Below are 23,527 nucleotides of genomic sequence, written 5' to 3'. Positions count from 1 at the left end.
TTATTCAACCTTGAAAATAGGTTCTCTCCATTACCCTTCCTTTTCTGACTTTGAGGAAAAAACAATTCATGTGAGTGACAAGGGTTGAGGGGAGCTGATTTCATAAATTTTACCTGTGTAAAGTAGCAAAAGGGATTGTAAACAATCGAAGTTGCTAAATGTATTATGGGAGAAAGATGAGGCTTTTTCCTCCTGTAAAGAGTTACAGTCTCAGAAACCCACAGGGGCAGGTCCACCCTGTCCCATCGGGTCACCACGAGGCGGCAGGCTCGATGGCAGTGAGGTGAGAAATGTGTACGACGCTCTAACCCCGGTATTTCTACCTATCCCGGCCAGTCCTCGTGTGGAGCTCCACTTCCTCCATTGCAGAGGGTCTGTTTTTGCAGAACCCAGCTATTTTCCCTTTGAAGTGTGGTCCTTTGAATGTCAGGCATGTGGGAGAAAAGGAAGTTTCTCCTGCTTTTCTTCCTTCCTGGGTTTCCAGTTTGTCACAGCCACTCAAGAGGAGTGTCCATTTTGGGTGACAACATTTGACTTTTCTACACCAGAGAGTTCATTTATTTCAGGGTTTTAATGAAATACTGCATTTACAATGTTTTATTGTATTTATTTACCTTAAATCTTTTATTGTGAATTAAGTGGGGGTTCACATTTCAGATCATCAGTTTTGAATTCAACAACTCCAACCACTTACCAAACCTCTCAATAACTGACCCCCCCTTTTCCCTCTTCTTGTAGCATGCTTCCTTCCCCGTCATCCAAGTTAAAAGGACACAGTAGTGTGTTGACTTATTTCTAGTACACTTAATGTGCACTAATCATTCACCATTCTTACATAGAGATCAAAGAAGAAAGCTCAGAAAATGGTTGCCATCTCTGGTTAATGGGTGGCCATATTAATAAGGAAAAACATGGAGACACTAGTCTGTAGTAGGGTTCTGAAATAGTCAGTTTATGGCCGTTGACATCTCCAGTTAATTGATACAGAGACAGTTTCCGTCACTGCTTCAGTCTGCCACACCCCACTTACCTTCTACAAGCATTTCTACTCCAGTCACGAACATCTGCATTGAATAAGTTCTATGTAGAAAAGAATATTAATCTTGGTGTCAAACTGAAGAGGCTAAAAGATACCAATTCAATAATTCCCAAAAGTAAAACAGTACTGACGGGACTACAAACACACACTGTCAAAATAATGTCTTTTTGAAATGAGCATGATAGAGAGAAGTATGAAGCATTATGTGATGCGCCATGACTTTAGGTTTCCCTTGCAACAAGAACTTGAAAGTAAAGTTAACAAATCAGATAAGACAAACATCAAATAACCCCAAACGGCCTCTTTGTTAAAAATATATAGGTGGTGTGAAAGGAAGAGATGTATAAGCATAAACTGAGCATATTTATACAAACAAAATTCTTCCTTGTAAACAACATATTTATGCCTTTAGGAAAACAAAATTAACATAAGGAACTACATCAGCTATGTAAGGAGTACATCTGTGCCATTGGTTATTTAGAAACATAAATTACTAATGCTTAATAGAATGGCCCGCAGTAGTGACAGCAGGCCAGCTCTGGGGCGCTTAGACAAGTCCAAGTTCACTCCCATCTGATGGGCCACAGGAAGTCCGTCATATGAAAACGACCATTACAAAACAGCACGGTAGATTCAATGCTTTACATGACTAGTTTACCACCACACATGTGAAATAAAAGACTGCTTTTATTTTTTTAAATAAGAAAAAATATGATAAGTATTCTATAGTCTTATTGACACTGTAGTCTAGCCTAAAAATACAAGTCCTGTCTGCAAATAAACCCTGGGCACAGTAAGAACCTGTAATAGCCCAGCCGCATGTCTAAATAATAGTGCTTGCCCGTTTCACAAATTTCCTTCAATTATTCAGCATGTCTCACTGATAGCTGGAAGCTCAAACAATAAAAATTTAGACTCTGGCATGACCTCATCATTATAGAATTCATGGTGTTTCACATGAATACAGTGTAGAGCAACTTATCTCAATGAGTGAGAAAATTTATGGCTTCAAAAAAAAAAAAAGGCTTTTTAAGGTCTCCAGTCTAGGGTCTTGATAAGTGAAGTACTAAAATAAAAAAAGTTACCCTTATGTTCCATAATTGAAAATAAATGAGAACGCAGCCATTCCTTTTGAAACTCATCCTTGAATTCAAAATCTTATGTTAATTCACACTTAGGTGGCTGCAGCTATAATGGTAAGGAGACAATTACTAGAGGATTAATATGCCAATTTCCACACTTAAAGATATTTAAAAATCTACGTGTTACCTAAAGGCAATTACCTTGAAGACCCATAGTATCTTCAGGGAAAAGCCAAAAGGAGAATAATTGACTTTGCTAATTTTACCCTTGGCAATTATAAAACAGCTGTGAATTTCACAGAACTGCAGAACTCTTCAAGGACTGGGCTGCCGCTGCCCCAGGAGAAGTACAGAGATAAACACATCACACAGACATTCAGACAAGAATCTAATAGCACCAGAAAACGGGAAATTGGTAGAATAAGCTGTTATAAAAAATGAGTTGCTACAAATATGCCAACTTTAATTACCAAGTTATATATATTTCCTCCAAGAAGCAGCAGGCTGTCACTGTGAAACAGCAGTGACACATTCCAAACAGAAATTCTGTATTACTTTCTGCCTGCTCCCTCATTCCTGTGGTCCCTAGTTACGAGGCTATTGCTGGCAAATGCCTTTCTTATTAAAACAAACAAACACTCCCTCCCACTTCACCCTCCCCCCCCAAAAAAACCCAACATACCAAACACATTAATGAAATAAAATCATTATTAAATAGAAATCTAACTTTACCATGGCATTAACCATATCCAGAGATAAGAAAAACTAAATACTGCCCAAAATATATCTTTATCATAATCCCTCTTCCCAAACAAAACCCTATTAGTATTACACTTTAGCAACGCAAACTTCTGGAAGAGTGATTTAATAAAATTAGGCTTCTTCGGAGCTATAACTTCACTTTCCTCAACTACTCTGATGAAAGACTCACTGACATCAAGTAAATTCCAACTCGTAGAGACGATGTACAGTGGTTCTCCACCTTCCTCATGCTGCGACCCTTTCATACAGTTCCTCATGGTGTGGTGACGCCAACCATAACATTATTTTCGTTGCTACTTCATTACTGTAATTTTGCTACTGTGAAAGGGTCGTTTGACTCCCAAAGGGGTCACGACTCACAGGTGGAGAATCGCTGCTAAATGGCAGAACGTCCCATTTGGATTTCTGAAATTTGAAATCTTTATGTGAGTAGGCAGCCTCATTTTTCTCCTGGGTAGCAGCTGATAGGTTTGACCTGCTGACCCTGTGGTTACTAGCTCAGTGCGTAGCCCACGATGCCACCAGGGTTCCTTTCTGATGGGAATACGACCAAGTACTTAAACCAAAGGGAGACGTGCTCTATCAAAGAGAATTCTTGACTTTCATGTACCTGAAGGGAAGAAATTGCCTCTTCCCTTCAAGTCTCCTCAGTTACAAACACTGTTCACATGAGTTTAAAACCATCTACTAGAGATTAGAAGGTTACAAAATGCGTAGATTTGTTGGAGATTAATCACAGACCTCTAGGTATGGCACTGAAGGGCTTTCATAAAAGTAAGCAAGTGCAATTGGCCTTGTAGAGCCTTCGGACCCTGAGAAGACCAAGGTGCAAAGACTCACGTTCTGAATGAACAGGAGGTTTGCACTGAATAAAGGCTTCAATTCCACACACAACCATCAAATTCAGAAAAAAAAAAAAAACCTACCATTGCCCAAAGAGGAAAACAGCTCTCGCCAGAGAGAGGTTAAGGAGACTGAAATGTAAAGGTGCAGCATGTGCAGGGACCAGGAAGGCGTGAAGGCCACTGCGCCCCAGGAGAAGCTCCAGGCTGAACTGCTGCAGGGCTATGCTAGGTCTGGTTTTGTGCCGCTTCCTTCTTCCCTGTTCTCCTGATTTAGTTTGCAAATCAAGTAGTGCTCCTGCAATCCAGTGCCTAATGGAGCAGATGGTGGAGGTCTGAGACTCTGGAACAGTTGTAGTGCGGCTTCTGAATGCAAAACACCAGAAACAGGTTTCACAAGCTGTGACTGTGGTTTGACTCTGATGGGAACAAGGCCTCCATTTTTGCTGCGCTAAATGCCACGAAAGGGAGGGAGGTGTGAGTGACTCAAGCTAGCTAAGAAAAAGGCGCGCATCAGGTAGGGTTCCTACAGAGCGGCCAGCAAACGGATGGCGTGTTTGTAGCAATACAGTACTGATCACAATTGGCATACTTTTATCTTTTTATTAAACCATATGTAAGATTTCATCAGAATAGCGCAAGAAAGCGAAAACTGTTGATTAAACCAAATGCAAATTGCCCAGGACCTCCTTGATTTTCTAAGGTGGAAGCTAGGTGGAGGGCTGATAACTGAAATGTATACAGACCTAGTCACTAGGAAGCAGTAGATCTAAAAATCTCCTGCCAGGCACATGGTCACAGTTTGTGGCTAGAGCTGGTCACGTGTAGCCAAGGCACCCAGAGACTGTGTGCCTCATGAGGCCTCCTCCTCCCAGGAAGGTCCAGACTTCACCAAAGACCACGGCAGGTATAGGGAAGAAAGATGGAAGGAGTAGTAATAAGTAGTTTTGACCCAGAACCTTTTGGTTAGCAGCTGAGCACTATACGAGGGGATACCCCCCAAACCAGAATTTATTCCTTAAGCTATGTATTTAATCCCCCCCAAAAAAACAACCTTATCACCTTCAAAGTACTCTCCATTACAGTTCATACATTTGTCAAACTCATCTATTTGGAAGACTGACAGCACTTCCCTCATTGTTAAATTAAAATTGCGGCCCTTTTATGTACCTCTTCATTCGCAGAAATAAAAAGAAATCACACAGAGCAAGGTCAGGTGAGTAAGGTGTGTGGAGCAAGAGAGGCATGCTGTTTTTTTTGCCAAAAACTGGAGCACTGAGATGGCTGCATGAGCAGGTACATTGTCGTGGTGACAAAACCAGTCCCCCATCTGCCACACATGAGGCCTTTTTTTTTTTTGTCACACACTGTTATACAAACCTTTGAGACCCTCTAAACAGAAGCTTGATTAACAGTCTGACCTGGTGAAGAGAGACGTCAGTCAGCGTAATATATGAAAAAAAAAATTATCAAGGGTTCCTGAGGGAGGGAGGGTGGGGAAGGGAGTGGAAAAAATGAGCTGATACCAAGGGCTCAAGTAGAAAGAAAATGTTTTGAGACTGATGATGGCAATAAATGTACAAATGTGCTTGACATAATGGATGGGTGTATGGATTGTGATAAGAGTTGTATGAGCCCCCAGTAGCTCTTATACAGCTCTTATCACAATCCATCCATCCATCCATGTGTCGAGCACATTTGTACATATGTTGCCAATATCATTCTCAAAATATTTCTTCCCACTTGAGCCCTGGTATCAGCTCATTTCCTCCTCCCCATCCTCCATTCCTCCTGAACACTTGATAATTTTTTATATGTCTAACACAAACCGCTGTCTCCCTTCACCTACTTTTCTGTTGTCTGTCCCCCTAGGAGGGGAGGTTATATGTATATCATTGTGATCAGTTCCCTCTTTTTCCCCCCACCTTCCCCTTCCCCTCCTGGTATTGCTATATTGCTACTCTCATTATTGGTTCCATTTCACCTTTTTTCAAATGAGAAAACCACTCGTACATTTGAGATGTTCCCATAGTGCTGTCCTTACAAGCTGTATTCAATATCACAACAGTTTCTGTGGCATTTTCCCTGAGCAGGAAACATTTCACAGCCACACACTTAAATTGGCCATCACACCAAAAAATGAGGTTCAAGCAAAACTGCTTTTATGAAAAAACTCACTGTGACCAGAGAGAACCTTCCCAGGTGACACACACCTGGGAAGGTGCACAACTTAAGTGGGTATACAACTGAGAGTGAGTTGCTGGATGCTCGCCTAATAGAAAAAACTACGTACTAGGGAAACTTCACTCCGCCCAGCACAGTTCCAGTTTTTTTGGATACTCCCTCATAACTACTGAGCCACCAGCCCTAACTACTTAGACCTCCATGGTGGATAGTAAATATCAAGAAACATTTTGTGCAAACTACACATTCATTACCAACTTTCTTGCAAAATAAAAATTTTTTAAATGTGGAAAATGTATTTTTTGAGCATATTTCTTCCTAAAGAGTTTACTGTAAAAACAAACAAGGGTTGACAAGCAAATAGTTATAGATTTGTACCATATAAGTGAGTTTAGTCTACGCTCTACTCACTTAGCAATAGAATGATCAGATTTCTTTTCCCAGATATATTTCTCAGCAACAGAAACAAGAATATCCTTTGTTTCCTACTGAGCCTATCACCAGGAGCCTGGAAGACCATGGTAAAGCTGGTGATATACCATGGGGACAAGTGGATTGGCAGCATAAATGACTGCTCCCACGAATGCCCAAGAGAGCATGGAGTTGCTTGTTCCTAGATGCGTATCTCTAGAGTGCACCTTCTTGCATTAGGAAGTACTCTCCACTGGGCGGTGGGAGTTAATACTGTTTGCAAAGGGTTGGGAAAAGCAAAGTGTTATTGGTGGTTACCTTTCAGATTGAAGAACACATTAAAATGAGGACTCTCTTCATTGTGCATGGATGGGTCTCATACAATATCAGACTACACAATTCAAAAATTAAGGCAGAGGCAAAATGTACAAGTGAACATGTGTTGAACCCATTTTCTTCTAATATAATTGTAATAGCTATAACATTTTCTGCTAAAAAATTAAAATTTGGGAGAAATACCAAATCAGAAGGGATTCTAGAACAACGGGTTTATGAGTCTGTCCCTACAAAACAGAACACAGACTCTTCCTCCTGGCTGAGATGAGAACATGATGGCAAGCCAAGCCACTGTACTGGGCCGAGAGGTGGAAAGATAGGGATGGCAGATCAGAGAGCTCTGGTCCCTGACTCTGTAGAATCAGCTTACCAACCTCAGATTGCCAATTTCGAGAATTTTTCACAAGGGAAAAAATTTTCTATTTGTTTAGGCCACTGGTACCTTCTATTAAAGCTAAAACCAATGGCTATCTAGGGAACACTGCTACAACGTTTCTACAGAGCAGCTTGACAAGGTATGAACTAGTTCTTGAATTCAAGAATATGAAATAGTTTTCTATCCTTTGAACTATGTCAAGGTAATTTATCCAGAAATAATCTGAAATGAAGAAAACATGCTCAGTGCAGTTATTCATGACTACAAACATTTAGAAATAATCTAAATATTTAAAAATGACGAAGGCAAATGGTATTACAATGACTACTACACAGTCATTAGAAAGTTTATGACAAAAAAAGAAAGTTTATGAAAATGCCTAAGAGCATGGGAACATTTCCATAGTACTTTACTATGAAGCAGGGCAGAAAGAGTGGAAACGAAGAAAAAAACCTTATACATAGAAAATCCTCTAGGTTAAAAAAAAAATCCAGGTCCATAAAAGTATAAATGAACAAGAAAATAAAAATATTAAATAACAGTGATTATCCTTGAATTGTGAGATTATAGGTAATGTTTATTTAAATCTTTAGTTCAAATATTTAAAGCTACTCTATTTTTAAAATATAAATTCAACTACAGTCAGAGGAAAAAAAAAAGAAATTAATCTCAGCACTGTCTCAGCCTTTACCAGTGACATGCCATCGCTGTTGTCAGCAGCAGAGACCAGGCACCTCGTGGGAGTTGCGGTGGCAGCGCGCACAGACCTTCGCAGTCTGCATCCAGACCCAGAAAACCTGCCCGATTTTACCTTGGTGTTCTTCAGTAGAGCGAGTCCATTGCAGGCGTTTGCTAGGAGAAAGTCTCCACTCAGGATAGCTATTTTATTTCCAAACTGCATGTCTTTCAGTGGCCCGTCAGAACACTGCACTTCATTTAAATTCACGATCCCACGATGCACAAGGAGAGCGGTATGGATAAGTTCCGTGATCTCTGCCAAACTTCTTTGACTAAAACATACAAGTAAGAAGTATTTTAGCGGAGAACAGAACGTTGGCATACCGTTTTATCAACACTGCCAGACTCTGGTTTTCAACAAATATTACATAGATGATTACTTTTCAATGAGGCTTTAAGAGGCCTGTGTTAGTCTGGGTTGACTAAAGAAAAAAAATCCAGAGACACTCATATATGTTTAAGAAAGATTTTTATATAAAGGAGCAATTGTATATTAAGAAAACATCGCAGCGCAGATCAAGTCCATAGTCTGGTATTAGCCTACATGTCCGATACCTATCTACAAAGTCCTCTTTAGACTCACACAACAAATGCAATGATGCCGAATGCAGGAAGATCACAGGCCAGGGGGTGAGAAGTCTTGTGGATCCAGTGGCAGTGGAAGCATCTCAGCACTGGCGTGGGTCTCCACGTGGCTCCTCCAGCTCCAGGGTTCTGGCCCCATCAGCTAGTCAGGAGAAATGATGCAGAGTGTGTGCTTCCTGCCTCCCAGAGGATAGGAGTTCCCAGAATCCTCAGAAGGCCATGCCCATCTAGAGGCCTCACTGGCTATGACCTGATTGACAGACTAGACTCCACCCCTTAGCAACTTTGCCGGAGATGATATACCTGCCACAAGGGCTCGCCACGGAGCAGGTTAGAACCTGTAGGTGGATCTTGATACTGTGTTTCTCTAGAACACCTCTATTTCTTTACCTCACAAGCCACAGTGGTCCCCCCAGAGAAGCTGGCCAGTGGCTGGTCACCCTCCATGGTTCCAGATACTTTGCTTTGATCTGTTCATTTTCTTATTGATAGCTATCTATTCATTCTTTCCTTCCTCTCACTACTAATAAACCTTTGATTATACTTGGAATGGCAATACGCTGCTGTTGTAAGGTACTGTTGAGTCAGTTCTAACTCATAGCAAGCCTATGGAAATCAGAACAAAGCACTGCCCAGTCTTGCTCAAGAAATGTATCACTATTACCTCTTTGGAATCCCCCAAAGTCACCATTACCTTCTGAGCTGACTTCTCTGACTTGAATGGTAATGGCCTCGTAGATCCCCTCAGAAGCCAGTTTTAATTACAGTATAGTTTTGGAAGGCACTCTAATGCAGGGGCCCACAAACTTTTAAACAGGGGGTCAGTTCACTGTCCCTCAGATCATTGGGGGGCTGGACTATAGTATTTTTAATTTTTATAAATCATTTTATTGGGGCTTATACAACTCTTATCACAATCCATACATACATCAATTGAGTAAAGCACCCTTATACATTCGTTTCCCTCATCCTTCTCAAAATTCGCTCTCCACTTGGGTTCCTGGAATCAGCTCATTTTCCTTATTTCCCTCTCCCTCCCTTCCTGCTCCCCCCTCCCTCATGAACCCTTAATAATTTATAAATTATTATTTTATCTTAACTTACACTGCCCGGCATCTCCCTTCACCCACTGTCCTGTTGTCCATCCCCCAGAGAGGAGGTTATATGTAGATCCCCAAGATCGGTTCCCCCTTTCTATATCCCCTTCCCTCCCGATGTCACCACTGTCACCGTTGGTCCTGAGGGATTCATCTGTCCTAGATTCCCTGTGTTTCCAGATTCCAACTGTACCACTGTGCATCCTCTGGTCTAACCAGGTTTGGAAGGTAGAATTGGGATCATGAAATTGTGGGGGTCCGGGGGAGGAAGTGTTTAAGAAGTAGAGGAAGGTTTTCAGTTTCATTGTTGCTACACTGAACCCTGAGTGACTCATCTCCTCCCCACTACCCCTCTGCAAGGGATGTCCAGTTGTCTACAGATGGGCATTGGGTCCCCATCATGCACTCCCCTCATTCACGATGATATGATTCTCCCCCCACCCCCCTTTGTTGCTTGAAACCTGGTCCCCTTGGCCCCTCATGATCAAACAGGCTGGTGTGCTGCTTCCATGTGGGCTTTGTTGCTTCTGGGCTAGATGGTCACTTGTTTACTTTCAAGCCTTTAAGACCCCAGACACTATATCTCTCAATAGCCAGGCACCATCAGCCTTCTTCACCACATTTACTTATGCACACATTCATCTTCAGCGTTTATGTGGGGAAGGTGATCACACAATGATGGTTTTTGTTCTTTGGTGTCTGCTACCTGGTCCCTTCAACACCTTGTATTCACTTAGGCTGTGTGCTTCTTCTCTGTGGTCTTTGTTGCTTCCAAGCTGGATGGCCGCTTGTTTTCCTTCAAGCCTTTAAGACCCCAGACTCTGTATCTTTTTGATAGCTGAGCACCATCAGCTTTCTTCACATTTGCTTATGTACACGTTTGTCTTCAGCGAACATGTCGGGAAGGTGGGTATCATGGAATGATTGTTTAGCTGAGCTAGGTGCTATTGTATTGAGGGAGTGTGCGTGAGGAGGCGCAATTGGATTATAGTTAAAAAAAACTATGAACAAATTCCTATGCACACTGTACATTTTTTTAAGGGTGAAGACAGACCCAGTCATGGACACGGCTGCCTGCTGGGTCTCCTTGCTTTATTAGTTTCCAGCGATCAGTTCAGAAAGTTGTAGAGGGTGAGGCTGCCACCAGGAACTCTGGACGGACTCTCCTGGGGCAGGCTTGACAGGTACAGACTGGGACAAGAATTCGCAGGCCCCACCGGGGACTGGTAGGAAGACCATGGATCAGTAGCTGCTTTTCCACACAGATGGAGACCTGGAACCCATGGGTTGTGTCATGGGCCTGCATGTCCCAGCAGGTCACAGACCATCACTGCCCTGGTGAGTCTGGAAGGATTTGACCAGAGCAATTCATGCAGTGACCGGGCTGGAGCCGCTGACTGGGACATGGCCTTGTAGTGGTTGCATCTGCTTACACAACTTAGCGGGTCAGCATGGGCCCTGGTGAGGGCTGGAGCCCCTTTGGGAATTGGGGTTCATAGGGGTGAGACCTGATAGGCAGGGAGGGGGGGCCGCCAGGCTGAGGAGAGAAGCCAAGGGTGTTATGTCTTTCAAGACACAGACACCCTCAGACCAGAATCCCATCCTCGAGCCTCGGTGGCCAAGATGAACCAGCCCTAGGCCCCATCCTGGCACAGAGGGTAGGGTCTTTAGGAAACACCCCCCCCCCCCATCCAGCCCTCCCTGCCTGAAGGTCAGTAGGTTGTAGTTCTAAAGGGGGGTGACCAATGCCTGTGGTTGCTTGGGGTTGGGCTGCCTGCTTACTTCCCCTGGGAGGCAGATGTGTTGCCTTTAGGGATGAACTTCAGGGAGCTGCTGAATATTCAGACGCTGGACTGCCCCCGCTTGGGGCCATCACTGAGGAACTCGTGGCCAAGCCCGTGGCCGCATTTACCGCAGGACACCTTAAAGGCATCGGGCTGATTGCACTCAGGCCGCTTGGCCACGCTGTCATCGTGGCCGGTCTCCATGAAGGCTGGCCACGGCGACGAGCGCTGTACTTGGAGCAGCTGGAGAGCAGCTCGTAGACGCACTTGGCACACACGTAGAGAGCGGGTTCAAAGTGATTCTGGAAAACCTCGCCCCTGGAGAAGCTGCAGAAAGACATAGTGCTACCAGGTTCCCGTCCCACTCTCACACTCCGACAGCTCCGAGTGCACCGACCCCACTGCACAGATCTTATTTTGAAGTAAAAAAACAAAACGGGTACAAACACCCGGATAAATGTCCTCAGCAGACCGCATGTGGCCCACAGGCCGTAGTGTGAGGACCCTTGGTCTAGACCTAGAGAGAAGAAAAGTCAGTTTTTCATTTTGGTACTTTTGTGTAATAAAGGTTTCTGTAAGTTTGACTTGACCTCGTATTTCTGGACTTTGGTTTTCTCACCCAACGTTAGCTCTTGTCTTGGGGACAGTTCCACAGTCTTGACACAGAAACCTCCCATTTAATCTCTCTACAGAGATCTGTTGTACAGATGTACCATATACTTTTGCTGTTAGAGGTCAAGTTATCAATATATTTTTTGTTTAAAGAAAATTTTTAAAATTAAAAGATCATTTTATGGGTGGCTCTTAAAACTCTTATCCATACATCAATCGTATCAGGCATATTTGTAAATATGTTGCCATCATTCTAGACATTTACTGTCTATTGCGCCCTTGGTATCAGCTCCTCTTCCATCCAATCCCCCATCCCCAGGACCCCACGATAGATGATAAATTATTATCATCTCCATTTCCCCATGGTTTCTGTTGTTATTCCCCCTAGAGGTGTGTGTTTGGTTATGTGCTGACCATTGCGATCAGTTCCCCTTTCCTCTACCCTCCTTCCCCCTACACTTCCAGTATCGCTATTCCAATTCCTGCTCCTGGATTTGTGTAGTGTCAGCTTTCATCGCTTATCTATACCTGTGTAGATGCTCCAGTCTCGTCCAGAGTGAGAGGCAGCACTGGGGTCATGATAGTGGGGGGTGAGGAAGCCTCAAGGAACCAGGAAAATATTGTGTGTTCCATTGGTCCTTTATTGCACCGTGGTTGACTCATTCCATCCCTGTGATCCCTCTATGAAGGGATGTTCCATTGTCTACAGATGGGCTTTGGGTCTCTGCTCTGACTCCCCTCGTTCTCAACAATGTTTTTATTTGTTTGTTCGTTATGGGTCTTCTGATACCTGTTACCTGGTCCTGATGACACCTCATGATAACACCAGTGGGTGTGGTTCTTCCATGTGGGCTTGTTGCTTCTCTGCAGGATGGCCGCTTGTACAATTTCAAGTCTTCTTAAGACCCCAGACACTATATCTTTTAATAGCCGGGCACCATCAGCTTTCTTCACATTTGCTTATGCACCCATTTGTCTTCTGCAATTGTACTGAGAGGGTGAGCATCACAAAATGGGTTTGTTAGAACAAAGTGTTCTTTTACTGAGGGAGGCCCAAAGCAGAGGCCTAAAGTCCGTCCTCTCAGTGTATAGCTATATAAATATATGTACATAGGCCAATACCTCTATTTTTATGGTTTTATGTATTTACATATGTACACACCTCTATCCAGGGCTTTGCTTCCTAGATCCTTCCTCTGTTTCATTTTGCCTTCCTCCTGCCCCACCATCACATCCCCCCTACTTCCTCTTCTTAGTTCTTCCTCTCAAGTAGATTGTTGTTGCTCCAACATCCTCAGGATCTCTACCTCCTCCTTATTGTTGATGTTAATTCCGTAGTTGTTCCTGTCTATGGAGTTGTTTACTCACTGCACCCTTCCCCAGCCACCTTCCCAAAAGACCCTCAGGGATCGTTGGTTCTGTTGCTTTCTCCTTGAGCTTGCTTCCCATGTCTGTCTTATATAAGTAGACCAACCAACGATGACATAGACCAAACAATAAGACAACAAAAGATTGAAAAAAGAAAAGGAAGAGAGAGAGAGAGAGAATTCCAGTTTTGTCCGCTGACCTTCATGACTACCTCCCCCTTGGTCCTGGGAGAATTTTGGGAGCTTCCCCTCCTAGCCTGAAGTCTATTTTGGAGGTTCTTTAGGGGTTTTGTGGCTTGGCTTCGTTCCAGTTGCTGATCTGTTATGCTCCCTTCTTGGGGGGAGGAGGGTGTTCAAACCACACTCACTCCCTGCCGCGTGTCCCCAGTATTGTCCTCTGGTGCAGTATGCCCCAGTAAGGGGCCATGTCATGGGCTTTTGTCGGCCCTACAGTCTTCTGTGTGCTTCCGTGCAGGGACACTGTCCTCCAGACTTGGTGTGTCAACATGGGGTCGAGACTGCTGTCCCTTTTTCTTTTTTACTTTGTGGTTTACTTCTGTGTTGGCATGACACGTTGGCCCCTTTCCTCAAACTGTAGGTTTAGTGTTGTTCTCTGTCACACATATTTCTAGGGAGGGCGTCAGTTTGCCTCTGGTTGGGGCCGGCCCTGTAGTCCAATCTTTTCATGCCTTCCCCTCCACCCCCCGTAGTTACATTGCCCTCATGGTTTGGTGTCCCATGTGGGGTCTGTATGCACACTCCCAATTCTGTGGAGACATAACCAATACTTTCCACATGGGTGGGTTAATGCCCTGTTTCCCCCATGCTATCATATCTCACAGAATTTAAAAAAATCATTTTATTAGAGGCTCCTACAACTCTTATCACAATCCATACATCCATTGTGTGTCAAGCACATTTGTACATTTGTTGCCCTCATCATTCTCAAAATATTTGCTTTCTACTTGAGTCCTTGGTATCAGCTCATTTTTCCCCTTTCCTCCCTTCCCCCCTCCCTCATGAACCCTTGATAATTTATAAATTATTATTATTTTGTCATATCTTACACTGTCCGACATCTGTCTTCACCCACTTTTTTGTTGTTCATCCCCCAGGGAGGAGGTTATATGTAGATCCTTGTAATTTGTTCCCCTTTCTAACCCACTTTCCCTCCACCCTCCCGGTACACCATTTACAGAATTTTTAAAGAATTGGTCTGACACCTCTTCTGTGACGCCGTTGTCCTCGTCCCCAGAGCTAACCTTTTCTTCTGTGCTTGAAAGCATTTCACCCACCTCTCATTACCACATGGTCTGTAATTTTTTCGTTAGCCATTATTGCTTTAAGACGTCCTCATTCCACTGTGAATTATATGCCTTATGTTGCTTATAAATATTTGTTAAATGAGCAACTCTTCATTTGGACCTACTTTAAACACACACACACACACACACATAACTATGGGAGGGTATATCACTGTTGGCTTCAAAAGGGAAGGAATCATACAGACTGGAAAGAAAAATTAGGTTTATAGGATTTGAGTCGGAAGTGATCCCTGAGGTCAATTAGCTACCAGCTAGTCCTTCCAGGAGGCAGGACTGCTGATGAGTGATTTTAATTATTAGAAGTTATTCTTTATATTAACTTGAAATCTCTCAGTTGCTAAAATGTTTTACATCAACGTTGGCATTAAAGTTGACGGGCAATTATGTGCCACCACACAGGGAGGGTCCAAAAAATTCAGACGACTGTGGAGCCTTATCTTGTTCTATTTTTCCTTTAGCTTTCTTTCCCATCCTCTCCCTTTTTGGGAGAGGGTTAAATAACAAAACAAACCAAAATGGTACAGAGAATAATATAACAAATACATGTATCTTCTCCTTAGAAGTAAAAGATGTTCATCCCATCTCATTTTTAACAGTTATAAAAGCTACATTAAAAAACAACAACACACACAAGCACATAAACTTTTATTCTGGTAATTTTCAAACATACATGAAAGTGGAATGATCATCAACAGAGAACCCCTGTGGAGTCATTACCTAGCTTCAAAAAATTTTTCAGGAAAAAAAGCTTTATTCTAAAGAACATTCAGAGGACAAACATTTAAAACCGAGAAAATATATGTATTAATTTTATAACATAAATTGCAAACCACGGAAACCAGATTCTGTAGTCATCCCACATACGTGCATTATTAGTTCTAAAACGCAGTAAGGCATCTATTGGCTGCTCAATCTGTAACTACGAAGATCACCCCTAATTATGACCACTTCTCACACAAATGTCTGTTTTTGGTTTTTTTTTCCTCACAGACAACTGCATGTTGTGTTTAAGAATAATACAGGGAACTTTGTGTTTTCCAAATGTATTTTCTAAAGATTTGAATAGCAATAGAGCTAAGGTTCTCTTTTCATATCATTAGAAACTGTAAACTCACAGAATCATCTACCTTGCTTAGATGTCATTTTCTTTGACTTTTTCACAACCTAACTCCTTTGTCTCTTCTGTTACCCTGCTTCCTTAGGGCGCCCTATCTTTTGACCTCTGTTCTTTCTCTGCACGCTACCTCCTTTGCAGAGTCCAGCATGGCTTTAGAGCCATATGAAATCCTGACCCCCATCTCTCCCAAACTCTCATTTTATAACCAATTACATTTTGTAATATATTTTGTGTGAAATTTTACAGAACAAATTCATTTTCCACCTTTCAACAATTGTTAACCCAGGGCTAAATTTGCTTCACCTACCTACTTCATCTTCTCCAGATTATCTCAAAGTAAGGGTAGGATGTTACATCATTTCACCTGTAAATACTTCACATACTCTATTTTAAAGTAGTTAAAGTGTTTACAGATGAAAATGCCAACAATCATGATTATGGCTAAAATTCACTAAAATCCAGTTGCTCTCGACTTACAAAGACATGACAGGACAGAGTAGAAACTAATGCTCCTGCAGGTTTCCAAGGTTGTAAATCTTCATGGAAACAGAAAGCCTCATCTTTCTCCTATAGAGCGGCTGATGGTTTCCAGTTACTGACTTTGAGTTTAGCGGCCCAACACACAATCCACCGAGGCAGCAGATTATGGCTCTCACTGCCATCGAGGTGATTCTGACACTTATTAACTACTTGACGCTGTTAACTACTCTATGCTTAAGTAGGAGCTCTGGTGAGGGAGTAGTTATGTGATCCACAGGGTCAGTAGTTCAAAACCACCTGCCATCTCCGAGGGAAAGGGCTTTCTAATCCCGTAAGCAGTTCGTCTCCGAAACCCACAGGGGCAGTTCTACCCTAGCCTACAGTGTCACTATGAATTGAAGTTGACTCGATGGTAGCGAGTAAAATGAGTTATGTTGGTAGGTGCTGTCACGTTGGTTCCAACTCACAGGGATTCTATGTACAACAGAACGAAACACTGGTGGTCCTTGCCATCTTCACAATAATTGCTATGTTGGAGTCCACTTGTGCAGCCACCATGTCAAGCCAACATGCCGAGAGTCTTCCTCTTTTTCACTGACACTCCACAAAGTGTGATGTCCTTTCCCAGGGACTGGTGTCTCCTGTTAACATGTCCAGAGGACGTGAGATGAAGCGTCACCAAATTTGCTTCGAAGGAGTATTCTGGTTGTACTTCTTCCAAGACAGATTTGTTTATTCTTCTGGTAGTCTGTGGTACTTTGAGTATTCTTTGCCAACACTGTGATTCAAATGCATCCATTCTTCTCTCCCTGCTGCCCCTATTCCAAATCAAGTTGAGTCCAGTGCACAGCAGCACTTTAGGACTGAGCAGAACTGCTCCTTTGGGCTCCCCAAATTCGAATCTTGACATGAGAAGACAACTTCATTTTTCTCCCAAAAAGTAACCGATGGTTTTGAACTGTTGACCTTGTGGTTAGCAGCTCAAAGCATAATCAACTATGCCACAATACTTCTTAGGGTTTCCTTAGTCAATATCCAATTTTCACATGCATATGAGGCAATTGAAAATACCATGGTTTGGGTCAGGCACACTTTATTCCTCAGAATGACACCCTTGTTCTTTAGCATTTTAAAGAGGTCTTATGCAGTGGATTTGCCCAATGCAATCTGTGGTTTGATTTCTGACTGCTGCTTCCAAGAGCAAAAGAAAGATTTACAGCCTTGGAAACCTACGGGGGCAATTCTACTCTGTCCCATTGAGTCACTATGTTTGGAAACGACTCTAAGACACTGAGTTGAGTTGTCAGCTTTGATTATCATTGATCGTGGATTCAAGTAAAAGAAAATCCTTGACCATTTCAACCTCAGTGGTGAGAATTTTGTTTTCTTTACGCTGCGTTGCAATCCATGCTGACGGGTGCAGTCCTTGATTAGCAAGTGCTCATGTCCTCCTCTCTTTCCAGCATACAAGGTTGTGTCACATGGTGTTAATGAGTCCTCCTCCAATCCCGATGCTCCATTCTTCTTTCTTATAGTCTAGTTTTTCTGATTATTTGCTCATTATACACACTGAATAAGTATGGGGAAAGCATACAATCCTGAGGCACACCTTTCCTTATTTTAAACCACACAGTATTCCATTGTTCTGTTCAAACTACTGGCTCTTGGCCCATGTGTAAGAGGTTCTGTATGGGCATTGCAAGGTGATCTGGAATGCCCATTCTTCACATAGTGTGTTATCCATAGTTTGTTATGGTCTACACAGTTGTGGCAATTACATTATCTCCTGTCAACTTGAGCGAAGGGGTGGAGTCTAGCCTGCCAATCAGGTCTCATTTGGAGGCGCAACGGAGATAAATAACTCACCGAGGCCAGAATCAGTCTCTCTGCCTTCCTTTTCCTGCTGTTGAGACACAATTCTCCCTTTGAGGCATTCCTGTTGACAAGCTACATGGAGCTATGCTGATGGAGTCAGAGCCCTGGAGCTGGAGGAGCCACATGGAAACCCACGCCAGTGCTGAGATGAGATGCTTCCACTGCCACTGGATCCACAAGACTTTCTACCCACGTGCCTGTTATCTTCCTGCATTCGGCATCACTGCAATGAGTCTGAAGAGGGATTTATAGACTGGTATGTAACATATGGGCTAATATTGGGCTTATGGACTGGCTCTGGCCTGGGCCAGGATGTTTTCTTAATATACAATTACCATATCTCCTTGAGTATAAGCTGACCTGAATATCAGCCAAAGCACCTAATTTTACCACAAAAACTGTATTTAAAATGTGCTGAAAAACTTGGCGTATACATGAGCATATACAGTACTATGATATAAAACTCTTACACACATATGGGTGTCTATGAATTTGTTTCTCTAGTCAACCTGGACTAACACAACAGTCTACTGCCTTTTTGGAGTCAATAAAACACAAGTAAACATCTTTCTGGTATTCTCTGCTTTCAGCCAACATCCATTTGACATCAGCTATGACATCCCTTGTTCCAGATACTCTTCTGAATCCAACTTGAATTTCTGGAAGCCCTCTGCTGATGTACTATTACAAACATTTTAATATTATCTTCAGCAAAATTTTACTTGCTTGTGATATTAATGATACTTTCAATAATTTCCATTTCTTTGGATTGGGCACAAATATGGATCTCTTCCAGTTGGTTGGCCAGGTAGCTGTCTTCCAAGTTTCTTGGCATAGACAAGTGAATGCTTCATTAGCTTGGCGAAATATTTCCACTGGTCTTCCATCAATTTCTAGAGATGTGTTTTTGGCTTGGGCTTTCAGTGCTGCTTGAATGTCTTCCTTTAGTGTCCTTGGTTCTTGTTCCTATTTCTTCCTTTCCCACTGGGAGCTAAAGAAATAGTTCCAATGAATAAAGAAGTATCTCCCACTAATAAATAAGTGATGCCATAGCCTTCCACATCACAGCAACAAGCAAGCCGCCACAATATGATAAAACCAAGAGACAAGTGGCAGAGCTCTGTATCTTCTGACTTGGGACTGACTTGGGACTAGCCCTTGCATATGATATTTTTGGTTGTAAACTCCACGAGGGCTAAGATTTTTTTCTTTTTTACCTTGGGCTGTATTTTAGCTGGATCAATTCCTAGCATTTAGCAAATCATGCAAATATTTGTTAAATGGATGAGGAATGTGAGTTGAATTCTGCGGGGGAAAATTACCAAAAAAAACCAACAACGATGAAGCAGCAAGGGAAAAGGGTATGTAGGAAAGCAGCAAAGGCTAGATGTAGACATTATGAACATTTCAATAGCAATGTATATAATTTAATTTGTAAACTGCTTAGAATTGCAGAGTACAGATTAGGAGATGGGTATGGAGATGAGCAGGAGGCCCTGCGCGGCGTCACCAGCTAAGGGCTCAGCCACAAAGGCTCGCTAGTTGAACCTACTCCCATGAAAGGCCAATCTGCTTCTGAAAGCACCGTTTTATCCTACAGCATCCGTGTTCATTATGCACTAGAATCAATGGATGGCCCCAGTAAAGGATGTGTGTGGGACAGCCAGAGGTTCTTCTACAAAGAAGAACCCAGATCAGTGTAGCGCCACGGATGGAAGAGGCCCTTGAACACTGATCTGCAAGAATTTCAGGTTTTCTGAATCATAACGTGGAGCTACTAAGGAGCTGCTGGGCATTATGAATGGCCCGTGCGTGACACAAATGGTTGGACTTAGCTCCCAATCACAGGGTTGCTGGCTCAAACTCAATGGTCATGGAAGAATGGTCTGGCCACATGCTTTCATAAAGATTACAGCCATAGAGAATTCATAGAGCTCAGTTCTGTTCAGTGACAACTTAGGTTGTCATGAGTCCTAAGTGACTTATGCCAAGAGGTTTGGCTGGGGTTTGAGCTTTATTTTCCTGAATTTTATGAAAATACTGAGATAAAGTGGGTATTTCAAGAAAAGGAAGATGCCCCCCCCACACACACACCAAAAACCGGGGAAAGAAATGGAAGATGTCAGTATAAAGCAGGGTTCATGGACAAGGGAGAGACAACAGTCAAGAAGAGCAGGCTGTCAGACCACCCCACAAATCCGCATAGGGCCCAGGGGGCCATCTAGCACCCACAGCCACACAAGAAAGGCATCCAACTTCTGTTTAACCACTTTCCATGACAAGGAGCTAAGGATCTTATAAGGGACCTAGTCTGTTGAGAGAGTTTATAAGAAATGTATTTTTGGTTTTATACCACTATTTGCCATTCTGTAATTGTCTCAGAGTTGTTCCTTTGTGATGTGATTACAATGTGGGTTCTAAAGTGACAACAGAGATGGAGAGGGAGTGAAGAAAGGAAATTGATAGAAGTACAAAGTTGATGTGTGACTGAATTTGAATGGCAAATAAAAGTTGCTTTAAGGAGCTTTGGTGGCATTGTCAGGAGCACCGGTGGTGTGCTGGTTTCTGCGCCGAGACTGCTAGCCATAACGCCAGTGCTTATGGTTATACGCTGCTTATTACCAGCTGCTCCTCAGGAAAAGGGGAGGCTTTCTGCTTTGGAAACCCACGGGGCAGTGCTGTTCTACTCGCTCTGAGAGGGCTGTTATGCGTCAGCGCTAACTCTATGGCCCTGATCTTGGTTCTCTGTGTGGGGGATGGTGGGGGGAGGGGAGGCACTGTCAATAGCTTTGGACTGCCAGCCGCAAGACTGCAGTTTAAAACATCCAGCGGCTCCTTAGTAGAAATACGAGTCTATTGTTTTTGTCAAGATTTCCAGCCTTGGAAAACCTATTCGCATTACTGGTAAGCTGAAATTCATTCAAAGCAATGATTTTGCTTTTTTTAAAAGATGTGGGACTCAAGTGACTGTACCATGGTTGCAGAAACATGAAGGCAGGATGATCAAATGCTTAGGCCCATTACGCCTTTGCCCTAAAGCCTCCAGCAGCTCCAAAACAATCGCCATCTCACCCAGTGGTAAAACAGTCCCTGCAATGGACTACCAAGTCCAGCACAATCAGTCAAACTTCAGTTAACCTGGCTGCATTCCCTACTCAAACAAGTAAGACTCTTATTTCCAGAACTCTGTCCTTGTTCCTCTTCCTGGATCACGCTTCCTTTATATATCTACAAAGTTTCACCATTCACTTTTAAAAAAAATCATTTTATTAGGGGCTCATACAACTCTTACCACAATCCATATATACATCAATTGTATAAAACACATTTGTACATCCATTGCCCTCATCATTCTCAAAACATTTGCTCTCCACTTAAGGCCCTGGCATCAGCTCCTCATTTTTTCCCCTTCCTCCTACCTCATGAACTTTTGATAATTTATAAATTATTATTTTGTCATATCTTCCCCTGTCCGACGTCTCCCTTCACCCACTTTTCTATTGTCCACCCCCCAGGGAGGAGGACACGTGTAGATCCTTGTAATCGGTTCCCCCTTTCCAACCAACCCTCCCTCTACCCTTCCAGTATCGCCACTCACACCACTGGTCCTGAAGGGATCATCTGCCCTGGATTCCCTGTGTTTCCAGTTCCTATCTGTACCAGTGTACATCCTCTGGTCTAGCCAGACTTGCAAGGGAGAAGTGGGATCGTGACAGTGGGGGGCGGGGGGAAGCACTTAGGAACTAGAGGAAAGTTGTATGTTTCATCGTTGCTACATCGCACCCTGACTGGCTCCTCTCCTTCTCCATTCCATTTTACCTACTCTACTTCTCTGCTGGGTTTTTAACCCATTACAGTGGCCACACAGAACTCACAGACAACACTCACAATTACATTTTTTTTTAAAGGGAAGTTAACTGGTTCCACAAGTTAGAATTAGAAAACATTAAGAATACAGTCTTTGGTACACAGCAGTGCCTCTTCTCAGTCAGCAGCCACATGTCTCTCTGGTCCTCAACCTTTCAGTTATGGAAGCTTGTTTGACACTTTGTCTTATCGTCTTACAGTTTTCAGTGGCTCAGCCCCACTGCTCTGTGCCATGATCTCCTGGCTGCAGCCTTTGGTGTCTCTAGACTTGAGCTCCACCATGTAAGGCAGGGTTAGACCACATACTTCACTCGTGGCTCTTCTTTCCTGATGGTCCCAGGATTCTCCCTCTTTCTGCTTCTGAGATGGCAAAGGAATGGAAAACTGATCACTCCTACACCCTTGTAACATGTTCTCAATCATTTGGTGGGAGTTATAGAGAAAGAGAAAGAATAGTCATATTAAGAATTTTCACTTCACCTAACCTCCTTCAGGCCTCTGCAAAAATGCACTCCCATTGGTGAGTCCTCTCACCGTCCATGCAGAGTAGCAACCAGCTCACCCTCATCAGGATCCTCTACCCTTGCTTCCTATCCCCTACTTTCTCCACAGCACTTACTGCCATCTGACATACTGGCTATTTTGCTTGTTGCTTTTTTGTTTTCACAACTCTATAAAATTAACATCCTAAAGGTAAAGAATGGAGTGGAAGATGCAGATACGAGCAAACAAATTTCTAAAATATCTAGAAAAATACAAAGCTAAGAAAGCAAAAAAGAAAAATCACCAAACCAAACCAACCAACCCACCCCTCCTACGCAGCCCCAGCAACAGGCACATAAACTAATCTAGCCTACAGGCAACTAATCTTTGACAAAAGACCTAGGAATATCCAATGGGAGAAAGACAGCCTCTTCAACAAACGGTGCAGAACAAACTGGGCTGCCATATGCAGAAGAATGAAACTAGACCCATATGCTTCCCCAGGCACACAAGATGGATTAAAGACCCGGATGCAAACCCCAAAGCTCTCAGGATCATCCACGGAAAGGCTGGGACAAACGCAAGGGTCCCATTGCAGCGCACACAGACTACCAGTACAATGAGGAGGCACGCGCAGCAGAAGACACGATAGGTGGTTGGGACACGCTGACATTACATCACTTATGCACATCAAAAGACTTCATCAGGAATTTTTTTACCAATGACATATTGGATAAAGGGCTAATTACCAAAATATACAGAACTCTAAAACAGCCCAACAATAAAATGACAAGAGATCCGATTAATAAATAGGAAAAAGACATGAGCAGTTTACCAAATATGAAGTACAAATTGTGAACAATAAGCTCATGAGTCAGAGTTTTTCCAACAGCACCGAACAGCAGCAATAACAAAAAAGAACCAAAATATGTGGTATAAATTTATGCCTCATACTGGGTAAATTTTCAACTTTCATGTTGAAAATCTATAATTTGATGAATTAAATATTAACTTCTTTTATAAGAAGGCCTGACCCAATATCCCCAGAGCTTCATTCCTTATAATTAGACAAAACATAATTTCCCATTTGTTCATGCTGATAACGTAAGTTAAAATGAAAATTAAATATTGTGTGTGCCACACAGCATTGAAAACTAATCTTATT

General features: G+C 42.8%; 1 protein-coding gene and 1 pseudogene across 1 annotated transcript in view; both read right to left on the bottom strand.

Annotated features, from left to right (window-relative positions):
• The window catches only part of PDSS2 (decaprenyl diphosphate synthase subunit 2), a 284,108-nt gene that overhangs the window by 113,520 nt on the left and 147,061 nt on the right, over positions 1–23,527 (bottom strand). Inside the window, exon 3 of the mRNA XM_075554703.1 lies at positions 7,844–8,042. Within this exon, the coding sequence (XP_075410818.1) occupies positions 7,844–8,042 (199 nt within the window). The remainder of the gene's footprint in view (positions 1–7,843; positions 8,043–23,527) is intronic.
• LOC142452788 (methionine-R-sulfoxide reductase B1 pseudogene) lies at positions 11,231–11,577 on the bottom strand (annotated as a pseudogene).

This window comes from Tenrec ecaudatus, chromosome 7, assembly GCF_050624435.1.
Source record: "Tenrec ecaudatus isolate mTenEca1 chromosome 7, mTenEca1.hap1, whole genome shotgun sequence".
NCBI lineage: Eukaryota > Metazoa > Chordata > Mammalia > Afrosoricida > Tenrecidae > Tenrec > Tenrec ecaudatus.
Note: the sequence above shows the minus strand (reverse complement) of the source record. Positions and strands in the feature narration are given on the sequence as shown.